The 21,491-nt window shown below is 37.5% G+C and overlaps 1 protein-coding gene across 1 annotated transcript; it reads left to right on the forward strand.

Annotated features, from left to right (window-relative positions):
* Positions 1-4,637: 4,637 nt before the first annotated feature.
* LOC580869 (solute carrier organic anion transporter family member 4A1) lies at positions 4,638-13,767 on the forward strand. Its single transcript, XM_030974004.1, has 11 exons — positions 4,638-4,961; positions 5,568-5,775; positions 6,765-6,864; positions 7,439-7,560; positions 8,136-8,393; positions 9,016-9,211; positions 9,632-9,806; positions 10,666-10,755; positions 11,300-11,493; positions 12,374-12,438; positions 12,853-13,767. Exons 1-11 carry the CDS (start codon positions 4,638-4,640, stop codon positions 13,185-13,187), a joined length of 2,067 nt encoding a protein of 688 aa, XP_030829864.1. The 3' UTR covers positions 13,188-13,767.
* The last annotated feature ends 7,724 nt before the right edge of the window (positions 13,768-21,491 follow it).

Below are 21,491 nucleotides of genomic sequence, written 5' to 3' on the forward strand. Positions count from 1 at the left end.
AGTTATAATAATGATAATTATGATTATAGTTATAATAATGATTATAATACAAAGAACAATAGTTCTAGTAGCAATAATAGTAATAATAACAACAACAATAAAAATAGTATTAATACAAAATAATAATAACAACATCAACATTAATATTACGAAGAAGGAGAAAAAGAAGAGGAAAAAGAAGAAGAAGAAAAGAAGAAGAAGAAAAGAAGAATGATAATAATAACAAAAATGATGAGGATAATGATGTTGCCGATACCGGTCTTGTGTGCCTCCTGAAAATGTTCTTAGTTCGATTTTTTCTTCTTTCTCTTTACCTCTTCAGAGGGAATTTATACTATTTACAAAACAAGTGAAATACAACATATGAATTATATACAAGGCAAACATAATTTCTAAAAATGATCATTATAACATTTCTATTCCTTTTTTAACTTCTTTATTATAGAATTATCTTATATTTTCTTTGTAGTTCAACTAAGAATAAGAATTAGTTCGATTTAATACGAGTCATACGGACTTACATTTTTTGCAATTTGAGTCCTTGAATAAATAATTTATTAACCCCAATTGTACCTAGGCTCGCTATTTCTTGGAGTTTTCATATCCTTCTTACGAGTGGCGTAGATCCTAACCTATTGTTCAGGGGGTGGTCTATTCATTTACCACCCCCTCCCTGAACGATATCTACGCCCCTGTTTCTTATTATAGAAATATAATTTTTCTTGGTCCAATATAATTTCCATAGCTGTACAGAATGCTCCCCACCCATAGAGGGCCTTGGCGAAACGCACCATGCAAAGGCATATAATTACATTTCTTGGAGTTTTCATATCCTTCTTACCAGTGGCGTAGATCCTAACCTATTGTTCAGGGGGTGGTCTATTCATTTACCCCCCCCCCCCTCCCTGAACGATATCTACGCCCCTGTTTCTTATTAGCAATATAAATTTTCCTGCGAAAGAGAGAATTTAAGAGTAAAAGGATACTTTACAATTATGCGTTCGAATTATTGCTGGTACGCAAGATAGCTCTGTTTTGTGTGCCATTTAATGATTTAAGCATTAATCCCCCTCAACAGGAACATGATGAAAACAATATGGGAGTTCCGTAGTTTGTAGCTGTTTGGAAACCGACTGAACACGGAGTTAGATATATACCAGAGTCCAACCATGTGAGTACGTACATACAAGGCCTTTTTTTATCGACATCAAAGCACACCTTGAAACGTTTACGATTCATTAATTAAGTTAATTTAGCGAGCGTACCACCAGCAGAATTTTCATGTTGTAATTGACATGAAATTTTGTACCATCCGTTATGCATAATGGACACATATACATTTAAAATACTGAAATGGGAGCGGTAGATAGGCATACATAAATAGGCATAGGCCTATACTAGGTAAGTGATTTGAGTGATGATTGTGCGAGGGCTTTCAATTGAACAGTGTTTGTTTGTAGCTGTGATTTGTAGCACTTCTTGCTTGCTTCGGACGACATTAAGACACCAGAAAAGCACATGGTAAGTTTACCAGTCTTCCGACCGTTTGTACAAGGATGTTTCACCAAAATATCAACCAAAACAAATTGAATTGAAATGAAATAAGATGTTCTTTTTATCATACCTTCATAGTGAATGGGATATTTGCATGTTTTGTATTTGTCTCAATGTAACTTTGGAATTAAAATATATTAAAGTACCTTTGTCGTAATCTTAAAGTGAAGACAAAAAACGAAAGAAAAACGAAATGAGCAAAATTAACTTGATTTTAACATAAGGCCTACATAATATGGATTTATATCATTATTTTGTTAATGCCATATATTTACTCTCCTAATATACAAGCTATTTGGAGGTGCCACACAAGAGAAATAACATATATTTCATACTTTAGAAGAGAGATAATATTCCATATTTTAGGCTTAGTCTGTAATACATGCATCTAAATTTCATGTAGCTAATTATAGACAAGAAAGTTTGCTAGACATTTCCTTATAATATACTGCAGTAAAGTTCACGTGCATAAATATACCAAAACTGAAATGTAGGTCTATTTTCGGTTCTGTTTACGATGACACACGAAAATTATCATCACCTGAACTTTATCATCATTTTCTCAATTATATGTCTGGATTATATGCTAATACAATATTTATAAAGAACAAAGGTCATATTCAAGGGAATATCGCTCACTACCACGTGATGTTTGCATCAGGATTGGAAATAGGCCAAAGTGTCGGACCAAAGGAAAAAATACAACGAGCTGGTAGCACTTAATGTATGTAAGATGTTGTCTAATACTAATCTTAACATCCAATTGGTCCAGGATTTTACAGGAGTTATACGCACAGTGTGAAGGAATAGAAAAGGTAAAGGCGACCAGTATTCTTATTTTTATTTCGACTCAATTGATACTCTTCAGTATTGAGTAGGTCCAGGTCATTCTGTCATACCAACTTTAGACCGACCCCAAACCGACCGATTCTTGCACATAGACGTTATGCAATATCTTCGTTGGGTCTGGTGTCGGTCTTTTCGGTATGACTGTTAGGTTTAATACATTACCGACCATGTTTAGAGTTTCTTATATGATTGTATTAAGATAACGGCCCTACTGGAACTTGGATTACACTTAAAATAAGAACTTAATGATACATTCAATTTCAGCTTATATTAAAAACTCGACAGTACTTGGTAAGGTATTAGAAGTCAAAACTGACAAAGTATCTTAGCCTAGCCCTTGCACTCTTTCTATTTCTCTCTCTCTCTCTCTCTCTCTCTCTCTCTCTCTCTCTCTAAAATAAAAAGATTGAATTTTCACCCTTTTTCCCCTCCCCGGAAGTCCCGCCAGTGATCACTGTCTTGTTCAGGAGTGAATATCGATTGACTTTCGAGTGCCCTCTAACAAGAAAAGAGTGAATCTTCACTACATTTTCACTCTCCAGAGAAGTCGGGTTAGTGATTACTTGGTTTTTTTCAAGAGAGTACTAGGATAGGCACATATTGCTGTAAACTAGCACCAAATAGAGACAGTAAAACTGATTTGGAAGGCTTGAATATACACTGCACTTACGAGGTGCAGAATATATTTTCATAGTTTCTGTATGTTAGATGTTAATTTATTCAACTACTTTTGCTTAACAAAAATGTATACAGGAAACTGTTTGGCATCTTGTTTCTGGTGTTAAAGCATTGAATATGAATATAAGAAATGGTAAAATGTTATTACTGTCGAAACATTAATATGTACTTTCTGACAAGGAGACATTTGTCAGCTGGTAGTCATAAGAATTTGTTTTTGTATCGCCATATAATTATTGCCAGTGAATCATTGGAAAAGCAAAAGAAGGAAAACTTTGCATGTCATGCAGAAAAATGGAAAGTATTGTTTTCTATTTCAGTTGGTATCTAGGCACCGTAACTGTCAAACGGGTAATTAAATTTGGATGTATCATAAAACTCTTTTCTACGATATTTTTTTCTTTTAATCTTGATAAGTTTTATTGGTCAGAAAACACAATGATTTACAAAATAGGCCTATGCGTTACATTTTTTCAGAAAAATAAATGAATAATCATATTGTTTTACACTTACAATCATGTTGTTTTACATTTCAGTGTAACATTAAAAACAAAGCATGATACTTTTGTACACCCCGGCCGCACAGACGATACGACCATCAGACCGACACAAAATGGAAAGAGAGAGAGAGAGAGAGAGGCAGAGGCTTTTCTACGATATGGTTTAATTTTAATTTTAGAAGTTGTAGGATATAGACGTTAATTGCTTTAATGACTTGTTTTAGCAAAGGGCTAATATAAAGTCTGAGTGATAATTTCTTTCCTCACCAACATAATACTTATTCATCATGCAATTTGGATAGATACGAAACCCATAACCTTCCCCCTCGACGTCAACCAAGACTTCAATCCCGTAGACGACGTCGACCATGACGACTACGGATACATCTCCTCTTCTGTCTTCGGGCGAACATCAAGAATACCAGTCGGCCAGCGATGATTCCGTGGCGCCGTTCAGGACATCGATATCGCCGTCATCGTCGTTGTCGTTTTCGTCGCAAGAGAAGAGTTTACACGACGTCGTTCGCTGTGAAGGACAGCAGCGGTATGGCTGCTTCTCTTTTCGCCCGTCTTCCCTGCAGGTTAGAATCATGTCAAAACTCAAAACGTAGTCAATCCAGATTCTGTCCGTTTTTATACATTTGTTATTCTTCGATCATCTATGTCTGCCTCCATCCCACACAGATTGCGCGACCCCCACAAATACACCCGTCGAAAGAAAGTGTGTTTGCGAGGGTGAGAATGAAAGGCAAGGGTTTGCAGTGTAACGTAGTTATTGTCAGTGGAAAAATGAATTGAAAAAAGAACATCAAAGGAATATGAGGTGATGGTTACGCGGATACTTCAAATTTAAAAGTCGATAATAATGATAATGATAAAGTTTTCTTTAAGACAACTACATTGAATTCTCTCTCTCTCTCTCTCTCTCTCTCTCTCTCTCTCTCTCTCTCTCTCTCTCTCTTTCCGTCCTCTCTCTCTCTCTCTCTCTCTCTCTCCCTGCCTATATCTATCCAACTATCTTTCTGTTCTGTCTGTAAAACACTCTCCATCTCTCCAATGATATATTGTCAGAGGTGGAACAACCCCAAAGGATTTCTGGTGTGGCTCTGCCTTTTCGCTCTCACCCAAAGTTACGTGACCAGTGGGATTGTCTTCACCGTTACCACCACACTGGAGCAGCGATTCAGCCTTCCCAGCGTGCAAACCGGCTTCCTGGCATCCTGTTACGACCTCGCCCTCCTCATCGTGGTTTTGGGGGTCACATACTTTGGGGAGAACGGCAACAAGCCCCTGTGGCTCGGCAACGGTGCTCTCATTTTCGCCGCTGGTTCCTTCCTCTTTGCCCTACCACAGTTTACGTCGGGTCCTTACATACCATCGGTAAATAAAAGTATTGGCATGTTCCAAGCGTTATGACGCCTTTTATCCTTACTTCAAATTTAATACAAATAGTTTAAGAAAAATTCAAACAATTGCATGTAAGAGAATAATAAATCAATCAATTACTCAGAAATGAACTTTCAATCATTCTGACAGCACACAGTGACATCATGTAAAACCTACAATGCACTATAACAGCAGATTTTGGAGTAAGTCCCAAATTCAGAGGTGTCAGTAATATTATAACAACAAATAATGATAATCGGATTGTGCAAAATTAATTCTTATTTACGTCAAATATTTCCCACCGGATGGTGCGTTTAATTCAGGGACGTTGTCTTTAAGGCAAAGTCATTCACTGCATTTAATATTGAGCCAGAATTCAATGTAAACAACTCCATAAGTAACACTTCTTCACTTGCAGAATTGAGTCCATAATTTACTAGCCCAAATTCTAAACTTATTGTGCTTGGGTTAAAAAGACCAAGTTCAATGATTGTAGGAAGAATGGCATATTTTAGATTTTAAATCGACATAGATACCACTTTTCTTTAAAAAAAACCCCACAAAACATGCCTTTCTTTTCTTCGTTTTCTTTATTTGCAGACGCTATTTTCCGATACATGTGACATCACGTCAAACGAAACGAACCCCTGCGATATAGATGCCAATGCTGATGAGGAATTGAGCTCTTATTACTGGGTATTTGTAGCGGCACAATGTCTGCATGGGCTGGGGGCGGCGCCCATCTATACCCTGGGGGTGACCTATCTAGATGAAAGCGTGGCGCCCCATATGTCCTCCATTTATCTTGGTAAGCATTGGAGGGGTGACCCGACATTTTTTTCCTGCGGCAGCAATTATTGCTCCGGGTTTCTCTTTTAAAGGGATCGTTAACAAAATCTGAGATGCACGGCCCTATGTGTTATCAGTGTCTGTGATATGGTATTATATTGAAGCCCTAAAAAAAATTCCGCTTCAAAATGATCAAGAAGTGCCCCCAAAAAGTAAAAACCTTTGAGTGACCGGTTTTAACATACTCGTTTTTCCCAATAGCCTGTAGTGTTATAAAAACCGCTAGGAAACGTTTTTTGGATTTCCAATCATAAATATCTTGATAATCAGACAGGCGATAGGCTTGTAATAGTCATGGAGTTCCTGACTGACCTAAAGGTTTATAATTATCATTGCAGCATGAGCTAAATCAAGGATATTTTAAAAGCATCTAAGACAAAGTTACCGGATACCTTTAAATCAAAGAAAGATGATTAGGATATATTCTGCAGCTGGGGTTAGGTCAAGGGTCAGGATTATGGTTAAGTGTGGTGCTTGTGCCAGAGGTAAAGTTCATCATTCCGTCTATATATAATAGATAGAGATTTTGATTCAGACAAAACACAAACAGATTATCGGTGATAAATGAATTTTAAAACCACTCTCAGACTGAAGTGTGCTTTCCAATCGGGAAGCATGCTTTTTAGAAGACGCATGGCAACCTCATAAAGGTTCGTCCAAACTATTAAAAATAATAAATCGTCTTCAACTCTTTTAGACTTCTTCTTTCATAATTCGAATGCGAATACAGTAAACAAACTCATTTTTCGTTCTTTGATTAATGAGGGAAGCAAGTTTTAAATTGTCCCTATAAACGAAATTATTTGACGAAGTTCCTAAAAGAAAGTCTTTATCTTCATCACCGTCCTCGTCCTCTCTCTCTCTCTCTCTCTCTCTCTCTCTCTCTCTCTCTCTCTCTCTCTCTTTCTCTCCCTCTCTCCCTTTCTCTACAATGTTCTTTTATTATAGGTATTATCCAAGCAACGTCCATCTTAGGTCCAGCTCTTGGCTATCTGCTCGGTGGGTATTTTCTCAGCATCTACGTCGATCCTGGGGTGGACCCAGAAAGGTAACCATAATTATCGCTTTCGAGAAGAAGGGTATCGTGAGGGGTACGGGTGTCGACCTGAATGTTCCGACAAGTTTTCTGTCTATTTTCTAACACAGTGGAGCTGAAAGAAGAAGAAGAAAAAAGAACTGAAGTGGTTCATATGATTGGTAATGTAGCGTGAATTCTTTTTTCTTCTACACAATCAGTTGAAAGACTATATTGGGTAAGCCTTTTGCCTGCCGTGCTGCAAACTTCTTCAGACCTATGTCGTAGCACAGCACGTGAAAGCTTACTGGACAGGTCATTTTCCACTGATGGTGAAGAAAGAACCACTTGTCAAGAACGAAAAAAGTTTTTCAGATTGTCACTTTACGGACAAGACGAAATGAAAGCTTATAACTTGTTTTATATATACTAACCAGCGCCATAAAAAAAGTTATCGAATCAGACAAAAATATATAAATATTTTTTCTGGGTGAATTTTCATTCACTTAAACATGATACTGGTAACACTTATTTGATGTGGACATATACGAGTTATGCTGATATCGAATTTTTGGTCTAAAAATAACCTTTCTGTTTGTTTCCGCAGTTTGGGTCTATCCCCAGACAGTGTGCTGTGGATAGGAGCTTGGTGGATCGGTTTCATCACCAGTGGTACAATGGCTCTCATCGTAGCTCTTCCACTGATCGGGTTCCCTAAATATCTTCCAGGTCTGTATTCAGTTTATTTCTCTATTCCCTGGGGAAAAAAATATTAAGAATTTTGTCGAAGAATGGAAGGGATCGCCATTAGTTGGAAAAAATGATAAAGAAATGTAGTTAAATATTTGTAGAATGTAGTGGTTCTTTCGATCGCCATGTTTCTTTTTCATTTTATGAATAAAATGATATAAATATATATAATTTTTTTTTCCAGGTTCAAGTTCAAGTTCATTTATTCAAAACCACACAAAACATGATATAATCTTTTGAATAAAAAAGATACTGGTAATAGTACAGTAATCAACATAATTATATTAACTTGATTACATCATTAAATGAATGGTTTTTAGGACCCCTGTAGAAGTAGGCCAGCCTGCCGATAGCCAGATTTGATCCAAAAAGGGTTCATTTGCAATCTTGACCTGTTATTGAATAAGATGTAATAGTAAATAAACAATAACCTTCTTTTCATTATGATGCCATTCATAAACATGCACTTTTGTATTCCACAGCAAGGATATTTTTTTATTTATTGCAGGCTTTTCTAAATAAACGTCCATCTTGCTTTCCCCCTCTTACGCCAGATGCAAAAAATATCAACGGCAGACTCGACCATCATCAAACTCAGAAGGGGTCCGAATTCGTCGCCCGCACGGGGTGGGCCAACTCGGTACGCGACATCCCTCGTGCGACGCTGAACCTCCTAACCAATAAGCCATTCATGTTGCTCAATTGCTCGGCGGCGACCGAGTGGTTCATCATCTCGTGTCTCGCAGCTTTTGGGCCGAAGTTTTTTGAGTCGCAGTTCTCCCTGTCTTCCAGCGACGCTGCCTTCCAAACCGGTACCCATTCTTATAGAGTGGTGAAGTGTGACGTCATCAAAAAGAAAGAGCATCAACAATAATGTTCAAAATGTCGAAAAACCAATTGAATATGTTAATTATTGGCTGAGATATAGGCCATCTGAACAAAGAGATTTCCTATAGGAACTCAGTGTTATATTGCTCTGGTTCATAACATTACGAGCCAGAGCAATATAACAAAATTGACAGAAGAATTTCCAAAAATACATTTTTATGATGTCACAGCTTCGGTAATCTATTGCATATCCCATTCACACCGACGAGACCGACATCAAACCGACAAGAGATTTTAAAAACAGTTTCAATAACCTGAAAACGGCCCATATGTTGCCATTTATCGGTCGCTTTTCACACACAACCCAACATGGTTATAATATGATACGGTTGCCATGACAACAACGATGATGAAACAAATTATTCCATTTTTTTTAAACAACCAATTCCAGATCTCAATTTAAAACAAAGGAGGGAAATTTCTTCCCTTTTAAGCTATTAATATAAATCTATGTTATTTAGGAATTTCTAATTTGAATTCAAAAGAGTTGTCAACTTTCGTTAAAGTAACTTTTTCTTTCTTGCTGTCTTTTTTCTTTCCACACAGGGCTTGTCGTGATTCCGTCCAGCTGTGTCGGTTGTTTGGTTGGAGCGTTTCTTGTCAAACGTTTCAAGCTGTCTTTCGCGGGAATGGTCAAATTCTGCATTGTTTCCATGCTCATTTCTCTTGTCTGTATGTCTTCGTTTCTCATCAGTTGTCCCGATCCACCAATGGCGGGCGCTACAGTGCAATATAACAATTCGTAAGTCTCTCGAAAAGTACTAAGATTGGCTCTGCAAGTAACATGTTTATTCTTACATGCAGTGCGTCCCCGAAAAAAATTAAACCGGGAATTGTCCATGTATAGTAAAACTAGAAAACCAAATAATTTGTCTGTTCAAATGACACTTTGATAATACATTAATTAACAGTAAAATGTATTTCTTCTCTAAGAATCTTCCAATAATTATTTTGTTTTGTTCCTATGTTCGATATTAATGAGAACTTAATAAAATGTAAATGTTTAAGTTAGCCGAGTTCAAAGCCTTATCACTTTTTTGAAGAAAAAAACTTTACTTTGATATTAATCAAATCGACTTTCTCTTGTTTAAACAAAAAAGCGTGTGTAAACTCGATATTTATATCTACACCATGATCACGATAATATTATTTCTCATCCTAGATCCATACCTTTAGATGAAACAAGCAATGCTAACTTCACCGCTGAATGCAACAGTAATTGCCACTGTGCTGCCACTTACAACCCGGTATGTGGTAGCAATGATGTGGTCTACTTCTCCGCCTGTTACGCGGGCTGCAGACTTGATGAAGATCCCAGTGGCTTGCAGAGTGACAGAGTAAGTCTTGCTTTAGTTGTGGTTTGTGTGTTTGTTTGTCTTTTTTTGGTATGACATTGTCTAACAGTCAGGGGAGACAGACAGACAGACGTTTTAGGAGTTTCACCCAGCCTTAAAGGTATATACCAGTTCTGGTCATGCGATTGCATTGTGAAAGAAACGTTGTGGAATCGATCAGAAAAGGTTGATCATCTAGCATATAAGTATTTGTGTGTACTGCAAGGTTCTGGAATCATCAAAATGATAAGAAATTTGGCCCAGTCTTGGTAAAGTTACAAGCACTGTCCGGAGAGATACTGTATATTAGTAGGCGGTTTCCCGGAAAAAATTGTATCATAAAGTATTAGTAAAAACACATTTTTTCAGTCATGATTGGTAATAAGAGCTTCCATTTCATTTTTTAAGAGGGGGCGTTTCCAAAACTGGTCTTTACTTTTAAACTTTATCTTAACATTTGATCGGATCCATGTTAGCTGACATCCCCGGGGGTCACCTGTGACGCCACTGTTAAAAAAAAAAAACTTGTCATCTCTCTGTCACAGGTGTACCAAGACTGTAGCTGTATCCGTGATATCAACGGCTCCGACTCGGCCTCCGATTCGGCCTCTGGGTCGGCTGTCTTGGGCATGTGTGTGTGAAAAAATTGTATCATAAAGTATTAGTAAAAACACATTCTTTCACAGTCATGATTGGTAATAAGAGCTTCCATTTCATTTTTTAAGAGGGGGCGTTTCCAAAACTGGTCTTTACTTTTAAACTTTATCTTAACATTTGATCGGATCCATGTTAGCTGACATCCCCGGGGGTCACCTGTGACGCCACTGTTAAAAAAAAAAAACTTGTCATCTCTCTGTCACAGGTGTACCATGACTGTAGCTGTATCCGTGATATCAACGGCTCCGACTCGGCCTCCGATTCGGCCTCTGGGTCGGCTGTCTTGGGCATGTGTGTGTGAAAAAATTGTATCATAAAGTATTAGTAAAAACACATTCTTTCACAGTCATGATTGGTAATAAGAGCTTCCATTTCATTTTTTAAGAGGGGGCGTTTCCAAAACTGGTCTTTACTTTTAAACTTTATCTTAACATTTGATCGGATCCATGTTAGCTGACATCCCCGGGGGTCACCTGTGACGCCACTGTTAAAAAAAAAAAACTTGTCATCTCTCTGTCACAGGTGTACCATGACTGTAGCTGTATCCGTGATATCAACGGCTCCGACTCGGCCTCCGATTCGGCCTCTGGGTCGGCTGTCTTGGGCATGTGTGTGTGAAAAAATTGTATCATAAAGTATTAGTAAAAACACATTCTTTCACAGTCATGATTGGTAATAAGAGCTTCCATTTCATTTTTTAAGAGGGGGCGTTTCCAAAACTGGTCTTTACTTTTAAACTTTATCTTAACATTTGATCGGATCCATGTTAGCTGACATCCCCGGGGGTCACCTGTGACGCCACTGTTAAAAAAAAAAAACTTGTCATCTCTCTGTCACAGGTGTACCATGACTGTAGCTGTATCCGTGATATCAACGGCTCCGACTCGGCCTCCGACTCGGCCTCTGGGTCGGCTGTCTTGGGCATGTGTGAAGGCCAACATTGTCACAGGGAGCCCCTGTTTATGGCCGGTCTTTTCTTTATGCTAGGCTTCACCTTTCTAGCCCTCGTACCGTCCATTCTAGCCACCATGAGGTAAGCGAGGGGTGTAGGTGATTACTTATTTATTTATTTAATTTATTCTATTTATTTTATTCATTTTAATTATTTCATTAACTTTTTTTATCTATTTATCATTATTAATATTATTGTTATTTTTGTTATTTAAAAAAAAATATTATTATTTTTATTATTTTTATTTTATTTTTTATTATTATTAATTTTTAATTTTTTTTTGAATTATTTATTTATTTATTATTTATTTCCTTTTTTTTTGGGGGGGGGGGAGTCAAATCATGGGTAGTTGAAAAAAATGTCAATAAATTCCAATGTCTTGAATTGAAAGGTATAGTGTTGGTGGTAGGGAGTGGGATAATGGGTTTTTGTTATAGTTTACAAATTGCCCTGATTTCTAGTATAACAAATTGAAGGGTGGTAGTTTTAGGGGGTTCAAGTCGGTTTAAAAAGTGTCATTGCTCTGCAATGTAGAAAATATCCCATTTCCGGAATTTGAGAAAAAAAATCCTTTTTAAGCAGTTTAGCAGATGATAGAACGCTGATGGAAATCCTTTTTTGTTCTAAGGAGGGGGAGTTTTTACGATCGCTGTGATGTTTTCTATTCTTTATACTATAAATCAATTCGATTCTTCTTTGATTTATTGTTGTTACATTAATATAAATATCTGTATATTTCTATTATGTTTATGTTGAATGTAAAAATGCTATAAAAACTTATCAAATATAAAGAAATTAAAAAAGAAAATATCCCTTTTTTGGTCCCCACCTCAATATTATTGTAATAAAAACGTGACAACAGTCATTTGCTATATGAATTCGTTTTATTGTACAATCTTCTTGTAATCTGGCAGTAAATCCATTGTATATTTCTTTATAATTCTCTTGTATTCTCTGGCAGATCTGTTTCTCATTCACAGCGAGCGTATGGTCTCGGAATACAATCTTTTATATATCGACTATTAGGTAAGATCGTACAGAGAGAGCGTTAAAATGTATCTCTCTTTCTGTAATTACTGATAACGGCCTTATGGTTATGAATTGAGTACTAGTCTTTAGATTTATTATTGTCGCTTGCTCTAAAGCTTCTTTTTTTTTTTTTTTATCTAATAGGAACTTATCAATGTAATGTTTGGTAGGTAGGTATTCGTTTATCAATTTTGATTTTTGATAAGGCTAGTATCGCACCCCACCACTCCTCCATTTGAACGCCTATAAGAAGAAAATTAATTCTAAACCTCCCCTTCCCCTCGTTTCTTGACACAGCACTAGTGATAGTATCAAAGTGATCATGATTTGGCTCACACTAATTTGCGGGTTCGTATATTACATAATTGGACCTATATAGTTTTTAACGAAACTATCGATGTTTTTGTGCAGGCACCGTCCCAGGGCCAATTATTTTGGGAGCCCTCATCGACAGAGTCTGTTTAGTATGGGAGAGCAACTGCGACGGGTCCCGAAGCTGTTGGCTCTACGACAACGCAGAATTCAGCAAAATCATCTTCATCGTGACGGTCATCTGCCGGTGCTTGACTCTCATTTTCATGATTCTCGCGTTGATGGCGTATGTACCTCAAGGCGAAGATGTCCAAGAAGAAGAAGAAGGCGAAGAAGAAGAAGGCATGAGGGAAGGAGAGGAAAACTCGCCAACGCAAACATTTCTCACTAGCCAAACGACTTCGTATTCAAAGACTCCTTCTCCCGGCTATTGACGATTAATTAATACCCGGTTCATTTGTGACACTTGCGTTATTTGCTGGAGTAGGAATGCGTCAGCGTCTGGCGCCATTTTTTACGCGAAATGTGAGAATGACATGCAAAATAAATAGTGTCAGCATTGCGTTGAATTACTGCTGTTGGTAAGAGCTGCCTTCATAGGCTCGTGTAGCGTATAATAATTATGATAACGCAATCAAAATTACATTTCATGTGTAACGGTAATATAAATGTGAAAACTATAAGTATTGCTTTGAACGGGCTGTTCTCTTATTCGACTGTGCAATTGACGCCTAGAACCTCTTATTTTTCTTCCAGGATTCAACACCTTTTTTTTCTTGCATCATGGAAGGGGTCCTCTTGTCTTTAAAGCTCGATATGCGTTTAAATAACGTACAGGAAGACGTCCATGGCAGAAATCCGTGTACATTTTAGAGCACGGTGTTGAATGTTCGGAACTCCTTAACTTCCTTCAGTCCACATATTGCGGATGGGTGGCTTAGCTACATGTACAAGGTACATGGGGGCACGTGCCCCAATCGAATGTCAAGAGAGAGAGGGGGATAGAGAGAGAGAGAGAGAAGGAGAGAGAAAGCCTGAGAGAGAGAGAGGGGAGAGAGAGAGAGAGAGCGAGAGAAAGAGAGAGAGAGGGATAAACAGAGAGAAGAAACGTAAGGAAGAAAGAGAGAGAATGAGAAAGACGTGACGATGTTTTCAAGAAAGGTGATACGACAGCTGACCCCTATACGAAAAGCAGCCTAAAGCTGATAAGGGTGTTCCATATCCCAGAAGTGATAAATAATTAAATAAATTTAAATAAAAAATATACGATACTCTCCCCGCCATTCCCTCACTAGGTGGCCTTGTTATACTGTATTTCATTCACCCAATATATTCGGGGTGCCACCCCCACTACCATAAAGCCAGTGCCTAATCAAGGGGCGGAGGCCCGGTGGAGGCATGCTACGCCATTGCTGCTGATCAACACGTAAAGCCGTAGAATATGTCAGATCAGCTGTCGGCGTAATTGTAATGACTCTGAAATAAATAATTTATTTATTTTGAAATGAATATGCTGTATAACTATATATTACTTTATATCAGCATGGGCCGTATTATCATATTTGTATAAAAGCAATAAATTCGTGTGCAACAGCTACGCTTTTCCGGAGTATGTAATCAATATACATATACATTTTATATCTATTAATGAATTGTAAAATCGTAATATTTTGAATGAATTGTTTCATCCATGTTATATTGTGAAATATAAAAACCCAGACATGTTGGCCATGTAAATATAAATGTTTCTTGCAAAAGATTATCTCCGGTTTATGCTCCCTTCCCATTTCTCTCTCCCCCCCCCCTCTCTCTCTCTCTCTCTCTCCCCACCCATTGCCCTCTCTTTCTCTCTACCTTTATCATATCTGTCATATAAACGTCGCTTATTTCATTTCCATATATATCAAATACTAACATTTTGTAAACATGTATCATATTATTCGTCTTGTATTTTATGAGAGAGAGTAAGAGTGAGAGAGTAAAAGAGACAGCCATAGAGGGACAAAGAAAAAGAGAGAAAGAGAGAGGGAGGGAGGAAGGGGGAGAGAGAGAGAGAGAGAGAGAGATATATATATATAGAGAGAGAGAGAGACAGAGACAGAGACAGAGAGAGAGAGAGAGGTGTTTTGCAGTGAAAAGGGAGGAAATTTTGTCATAATTAGAGCGTTTCCTTCCTGTCATAATATATTCCAAAATCTTTACCACAGCAAGGACACCACACTAATCCTGCTCCTGTTCTTTTATGCTAATCTACTCCTTTTAGCTGGTATTACCACCAACGTATTGTGGCTCCATGCCAACGTGATATACGTAATACCTCCTTTTGCACTTTTCTGCCCTAATTTTTTTCTATTTGGGGAAACAGGTATTAAACAACAAAACGTCCATGAAGCGAGCAATGCAAGAAAAGTTTGCTTCAGCAATTCTGAATTTGGCTCGAGCAAATTTGCCCGACTTCATTGAAAAGAGTGTCCATTTTCTGTATCACAGTAATAACGAATGTAAGACATTTTTTCCTTCGCGTTTATTGGAAAGCGTTTGGTTGCACTGTAGTCATTTCAAGAGATAAGCAGCAAAACTTCTCCCAGGTGAGTCTAAAAAATAATTCGTTGATTCGTTCTTATTTTTGGTTTAATTACATGAAATCGCAAAGTGAAAATAGCCGAAATGTTTTGTTTGACTTCGGTTGAAAACACAACCATTGTCGTATATACACCGTTGAATATAAAGTACTTTAGGCCTGCATAATAATAGGAGTTCTAACTAAGAGTATACATTTCTAAATGAAATCAAATGTAAGAGAAAAGTGTAACTACTTTTTAATGCTATATAGGTGAAGTAATTCATTGATGGATGCAACCAGTTTTCTTCACATGAATAGATTCAGTTTAAACTGAAATATGTACTTATTAAATGTGCGGTTTGTATATGGAACTGTGTGAGTTGTTTATTTGACAATGACAAGTCATAGATTTTGAATGCCCGATAAATTTGAATGTTCGCTAGAAATAGATGACAGAGGACTGATGGCTACCATTTAATTTTTGTGAACTAATTTCAATATGCTTCAGCAGCTTTAGCTATCATATGATATTAAACTAATCCAAAATGGGGATAAATCAAAAGCAGAGCAGTGACAATGACATATCGTAGGTAGTTGTTGCTGTTGTTCTCTTCTTTCTTTTTTTTTTTGGGGGGGGGGGGGAGGGGGGGGTGCTTAGTTCTATGCCTTCCAATATATTTTAAGTACTTAAGAGATGGTGTGTGAAGGATGAATGGTAGAGAGGGGGAGAGGGGGAGATAGGGGAAAGAAAGACTAACGTTATGCATGTATTTGCCCGAGTGTTGTAGCCCGAAGTTTAACGTATTACATGTAACTACGTTTGTTGTTGTTGTTGTTTTGTAGTATTCTTTATTGAATTCATTCAATACATGTACATCATACAACTTATTTCAAATTGCAATGCATCACATAATAGAGTACACAATATACACAACTCAATTACTTTGAATGAATAAATCTTATTGTATTAACCCCCCTCCCCAAGTTATAACACAAAACAATGACGAAGCCTACAAAAAACGAAATTGAGCTTCTAAAACGATAATGTCGATATCAAATTTTTGTCACGGTGTACGCCCCTTTCGACACAAGGTGGTGTTTACACGATTTTCTCCTGCAAATAGTCTCTATAAAAACTTGTTGGTATGTACATATTTGTGTTAAGTTGAATCCCGGCTAAGATTCTCTTTTTAATATGATCCTTTTTTTTGTCCCAATACCTCAGTGGCCTATAATGATTATGATCCCGTTTCTATCACACCTATGCATGTTTGTCATGATGACGTCAGTATTACTGTAACCGTAATCTCCATAGACAGGTGGGCGATCCTGTCCAGACTGTCCAAGCTCGGATGCGAAGTTTGGTTGGATTAAGAAATGTTGGATTAGGTCAATACAAATACATCCAAATATTATACCTTCTATAAAAAGTGAAGACGAACATTAAAAATTCCATATGCAGATGTATATAGTTTGAACTCTCAACATTAAAATGATTATTAATGTGCACTAATTTGTATATCATCATTCCCATGTATTACATTTATTTCCTTGCAAAATTTTACACGTTGTGTCAGTATTTAAAAAAAGACCTAGTTTCCCATCCTTTTCAAAATTGTTTTGTAATTAGAAAAGTTGATTATCCCTGTTTTAGACATCATGCCTTGTTGTAATTATCAAAAAATCGTCCCAATTCTGGAATGTTATTTCCCCGAAAACTTTGTAAGTGTTATAATAATAGCATTTACTCTCCCAGAATAACTCTTGTCGTGTCGAGCGTAATTTACTTTATTCTGAGTCGAGACATAGCTGAAGGGCGCCCTCTCAATCGCAAATAATTCATGTCTGCAATCATGACAACCATGTAAATGTAGGGGCCACTGAACTCCATGGTCTACTGAATGGGCCACTGAATATTCCATGGTTAGAGAAATGGGGGGGGGGCAGGGAGACGTATAGATCGAGGAGAGAGAGAGAGAGAGGGGGGGGGGGGAGAGAGAGGGGGGGGGGGAGGAAAGATGGGGAGAGAGGGGAGAGATAGACAGAGTGGGGAAATGGGGGAAAGTGATAGAGGGAGAGGAATGGGAAGCTGGTTGGGGGGGGGGGGGGGGGAGATATAGAGGGAGAGAGGATAAGAGTAGGAAGTGATAGAGAGCGGGAGAGAGAGAGCTAGAGAGAGATGTGGGTGGGGCAGGATTTGATACAGAGCAGCCTTGGCATTTATGACTTCACCATTCTAACGATTAGTCCTAATCAATATGAATAAAACAGGTCAAAAGATGCACATTTACCAGACATGACAGGAGTGGGGGCAATGCAGTAAATGAGAGCAGGGACGTGATAGAGAAGGACTGGAATCAAGCCGCTCTCCTTTGACCCCATGCTCCAAGCCGCCGAAAAGTTATGCGCTAATCTGCAACTGTTGACCAGGTGGTGAGATAAAAGAGCGCATGAAATTTCAGGAGTTAAAATTCCTACATCAGAAAATGGTATCACTGCAACTGTTCGCTGTCCCTTCCAATGATTTCTCATCCATTGTTGAATGTGTAAAGAGTAGAACAAGCGAACACAAACTTGTGTACTTTCATCCTTTTTTAAACTTGAAAAATACAAAAAACACGCGAAAACACGCATTAGCAAACTTAATGTTATTGAAGATTGTAAACCATGGATCATATAACGGGACATTAAAGCACGCACAAATTAGCGCATCATCCTAAAATATTGAGTTTTGGACAGGATGTAATTTTTCTTTTACCAACTCTGGCACACAAATTAAAGGAAGGACGGAGTTTTAAATTTGAAAATTTGTTTGATGCACTATTCCCAATAAAATCCCCATATAAAATTTTTGATTTACACTGAAATTTTGCCGGTAATTTAATATTTTGTAATAAATGTAAAACTGGAGCCTTGCTTCCGAAAGTCCCCGCAGTGGAAGCGCGGTTCGGAGCATGGAACTTCAAAGCCAAGTGGAATGTTACACATCCCATTGTTACGCTTTAGAACTCAAGAATGCGTTTGAATAAATTACAAGAGTTTCGCCTCCTTTTCTTTCACCTCCCTGATGAGAGGAAGAGGAAAAATATATACAGAGAGAGAGAAAGAGAGAGTGTGTGAGAGAGAGAGAGAGAGAGAGAGAGGAAGATAGGGGAGATAGGAGAAGGGGGCTCATAGACAAGGAGAGCACAAGAACATTGTCCGTCACGAAAACAGCCATCTGCTATTAGCAAATGGAGAGAAAATGTGTGTGTCCTAACTCATTAATATTACATGGCAATGCATGAGATCGAACCGAAATCAGCACAGAACGGAATCCCTCATTTATAACGAGACCATCGCTACTAACTTGCGTCGTGTTGTAATCGACTACGGCGTTGCACACGAGGTGCAATTTCCTGACGCAATACTACGTCACCGACTGGTGCAGTCTGTGACGCTGCATGCTATGCGGACATCGTACAACAAGTTTGATAGAAATGAACATCGCTAACATAATCAATAAATCAATGATAAATAAAAACGTTACTTATAAAGCGCTTACCACCGAAGTCTCTACGCGCTATAACAAACAAAACAGACTGATAAACAATGACATAAAACAAAAAAGTGCAAATAAACCTACAAATAACTATACATAATGGAATACACATCACAGTGAACAGAGTTAGTTAATCATCGAAAGCAATTTTCAATGATAGGGACTTTTAGATTCGCACGAAGACAATAGACTGGACGTCACACGTCTAAAAGTCCCTAATATTGCATTGGGGACAGCGGTACGGGCTGATCGCCCTTATCTGACAGGATTCATTAGCGCAAGTAATAACGCATGAGTTGGCGCCTCGCGAGTAACGTGCATTACGCCATTATATTGTCATGTTGGCCGCCCTTGAGCGTCAAGTTGGTATATTTAACAGCTATATGCTCAATTTAGACTTCTATAGAAGTGCTCAGTTACCAGTTCAAATTTTATGCGTTAAATTTCTCTTGATTAGCCTTACCCTTATACTGACAAAATACCCCGCCACTCTGCGGTGTCTTCTACGCGGAAGCTGAGCATTTTCAATAATGGTTTTATTAATCAGAGTCAGACGTAGGCTATATACTCGAGACATAAGCATTCCATTCATTTATTTCATTTTCATTTATTTATTTCACTCCCTTTTAAAAAACTCAGTATATACATGTTCGTTCATTATCAACATCAGATAAAAGGAAGTGGGGAATCATGAAAGCCAAAATTGGCTAGATGAGAATGATCCCCAAATATAGACTTTGCATAAACACGGATACAAACTTATTTTATATATAGAAAAAAAACACAGTACATACATTCACAACAACAGAGGACAGAGGGAAGATAAATATAGCATAAGTAAAGACAGTTACAGGGAGAAAAGAAGAGAGAGAAGATAAGAAGAAGGAAGTTACAGCTTGACTCATTTTACATAATAAATGACAATTTCATTTTGTTTCGCTTAAAGGGGAAGTCCACCCTGAAATTAAGTTAGTTTTAATAGCAGTAGAAAAATGAGAGAAACAAGTCAGTGAAAGTTTGAGCAAATTCCGATTAAAAATAAGGAAGTTAGGATTTTTGAAGTTGTGATCAATCAAACACAAATTGGCAACTCTATGACGTATCATGCGAGCTCAACTTCCATTTGCTCAGTACTAAAAAAATCTAAAATTTTCATTTTCCCTCAAGAAAAAATTCAACCATACATGCACCCTAAATATAATAATTGCAAATATGTTTCTATACTCCCCCTGCAAGGAACAAATATATATTCCGTCATCAATAACGAAGAAAACATGATTTTATGGAATATTAAGCACCGTAAAGCAAATGAAGGAGAGCTCGTATGATAAGTCACAGAGTTGCCAATTTGTATTTGATTGATCACAACTTCAATAATTCATAACTTTCTTATTTTCATTCAGACTTCAAACTTTCACTCACCTGATTTTCTTATTATTCTGCCTCTATCGAAACAAACTTATTTTGGGGTGGACTTTCCCTTTATACATTTGAAGCGTTTCAATGTTTTGCACTGTTTTATGACATCTAGCAAACTATTCAACTATTCAAACAGTTACAGCCTAATAATAGGCCTATAGATCTTAAAACAGGAATGAATTGCAATTCATGGGTCTGGAATGTATGGAATTATAATAGGCCGACATTTATCTTCAATTTGTATTCATATTCTATTACTCTCATAATGACAGGCGCCACGAACTGAAGCATTTTTGTTGATGTTGATGAATAAAATGCTTATTTAACCTTGATTAGATGACCTCATTGTATACCGAGAATTTCCCATATAGCATATACATGTACTAAAGCCTCAACGTATTTTTTGAATATTATATACACGTTAGTTACTTTGTTATCTCTCCCTCTTGATTTCCGCATCCAACAGCTTGTCTTTGTTGTGCTGTTTTCCAGTTGTGGTAGCTAAATATTTCTTTGTGTGTCGATTACTATGTGCATGCGATCAATAATTCATCTCGTGGGAGTTGTATGGCGTGTTTCTTCGTCTTTGTTTCCTCGTTTTCTGTGTCGGCTGCTTACAGAAGAAAAAAAAATCTTTGGTCGTGGGTCGATAGGATCACATTAGACTGGACAACCGTTTCTTTCTTCTACTTTCTAGTTTTCCATCAATACAATGCAATAAGCCAGTTTCGTAATGTAACCAAATTTAATGCATACGTCTTTGTGAAGTGCCTCAATACAAATTATTTCATTCACCTGATAAGAATAATAGTATTTCAATAGTCAGAATGCAACTGCATATATTAAGTGTTGCTAGGTAGGTCAAGCCATAATGTTTGTCCAACCTGGCAACAACTTAATATATGCAGTTGCATTCTGACTATTGAAATACTATTATTCTTATCAGGTGAATGAAATAATTTGTATTGAGGCACTTCACAAAGACGTATGCATTAAATTTGGTTACATTACGAAACTGGCTTATTACTTTTTTTTTTATGGCTGGGAGTAGCAACTGTTAGTGGGGGCGTGGCCAGCCGGCTTTTTTATGACTTGCGCTTGCGGTTTAATTTACTACGCTCACACAGTACACACAAATCGAACGTGCAAAAAACGTGTGTGTACATGTGTGTGTGTGTGTGCCATAAATAAAGTAGAAGCCGAGCGAGGAACCTC

This window comes from Strongylocentrotus purpuratus, unplaced genomic scaffold (assembly GCF_000002235.5).
Source record: "Strongylocentrotus purpuratus isolate Spur 01 unplaced genomic scaffold, Spur_5.0 spur5_scaffold_7, whole genome shotgun sequence".
In the NCBI taxonomy this organism is placed as follows: Eukaryota; Metazoa; Echinodermata; class Echinoidea; order Camarodonta; family Strongylocentrotidae; genus Strongylocentrotus; species Strongylocentrotus purpuratus.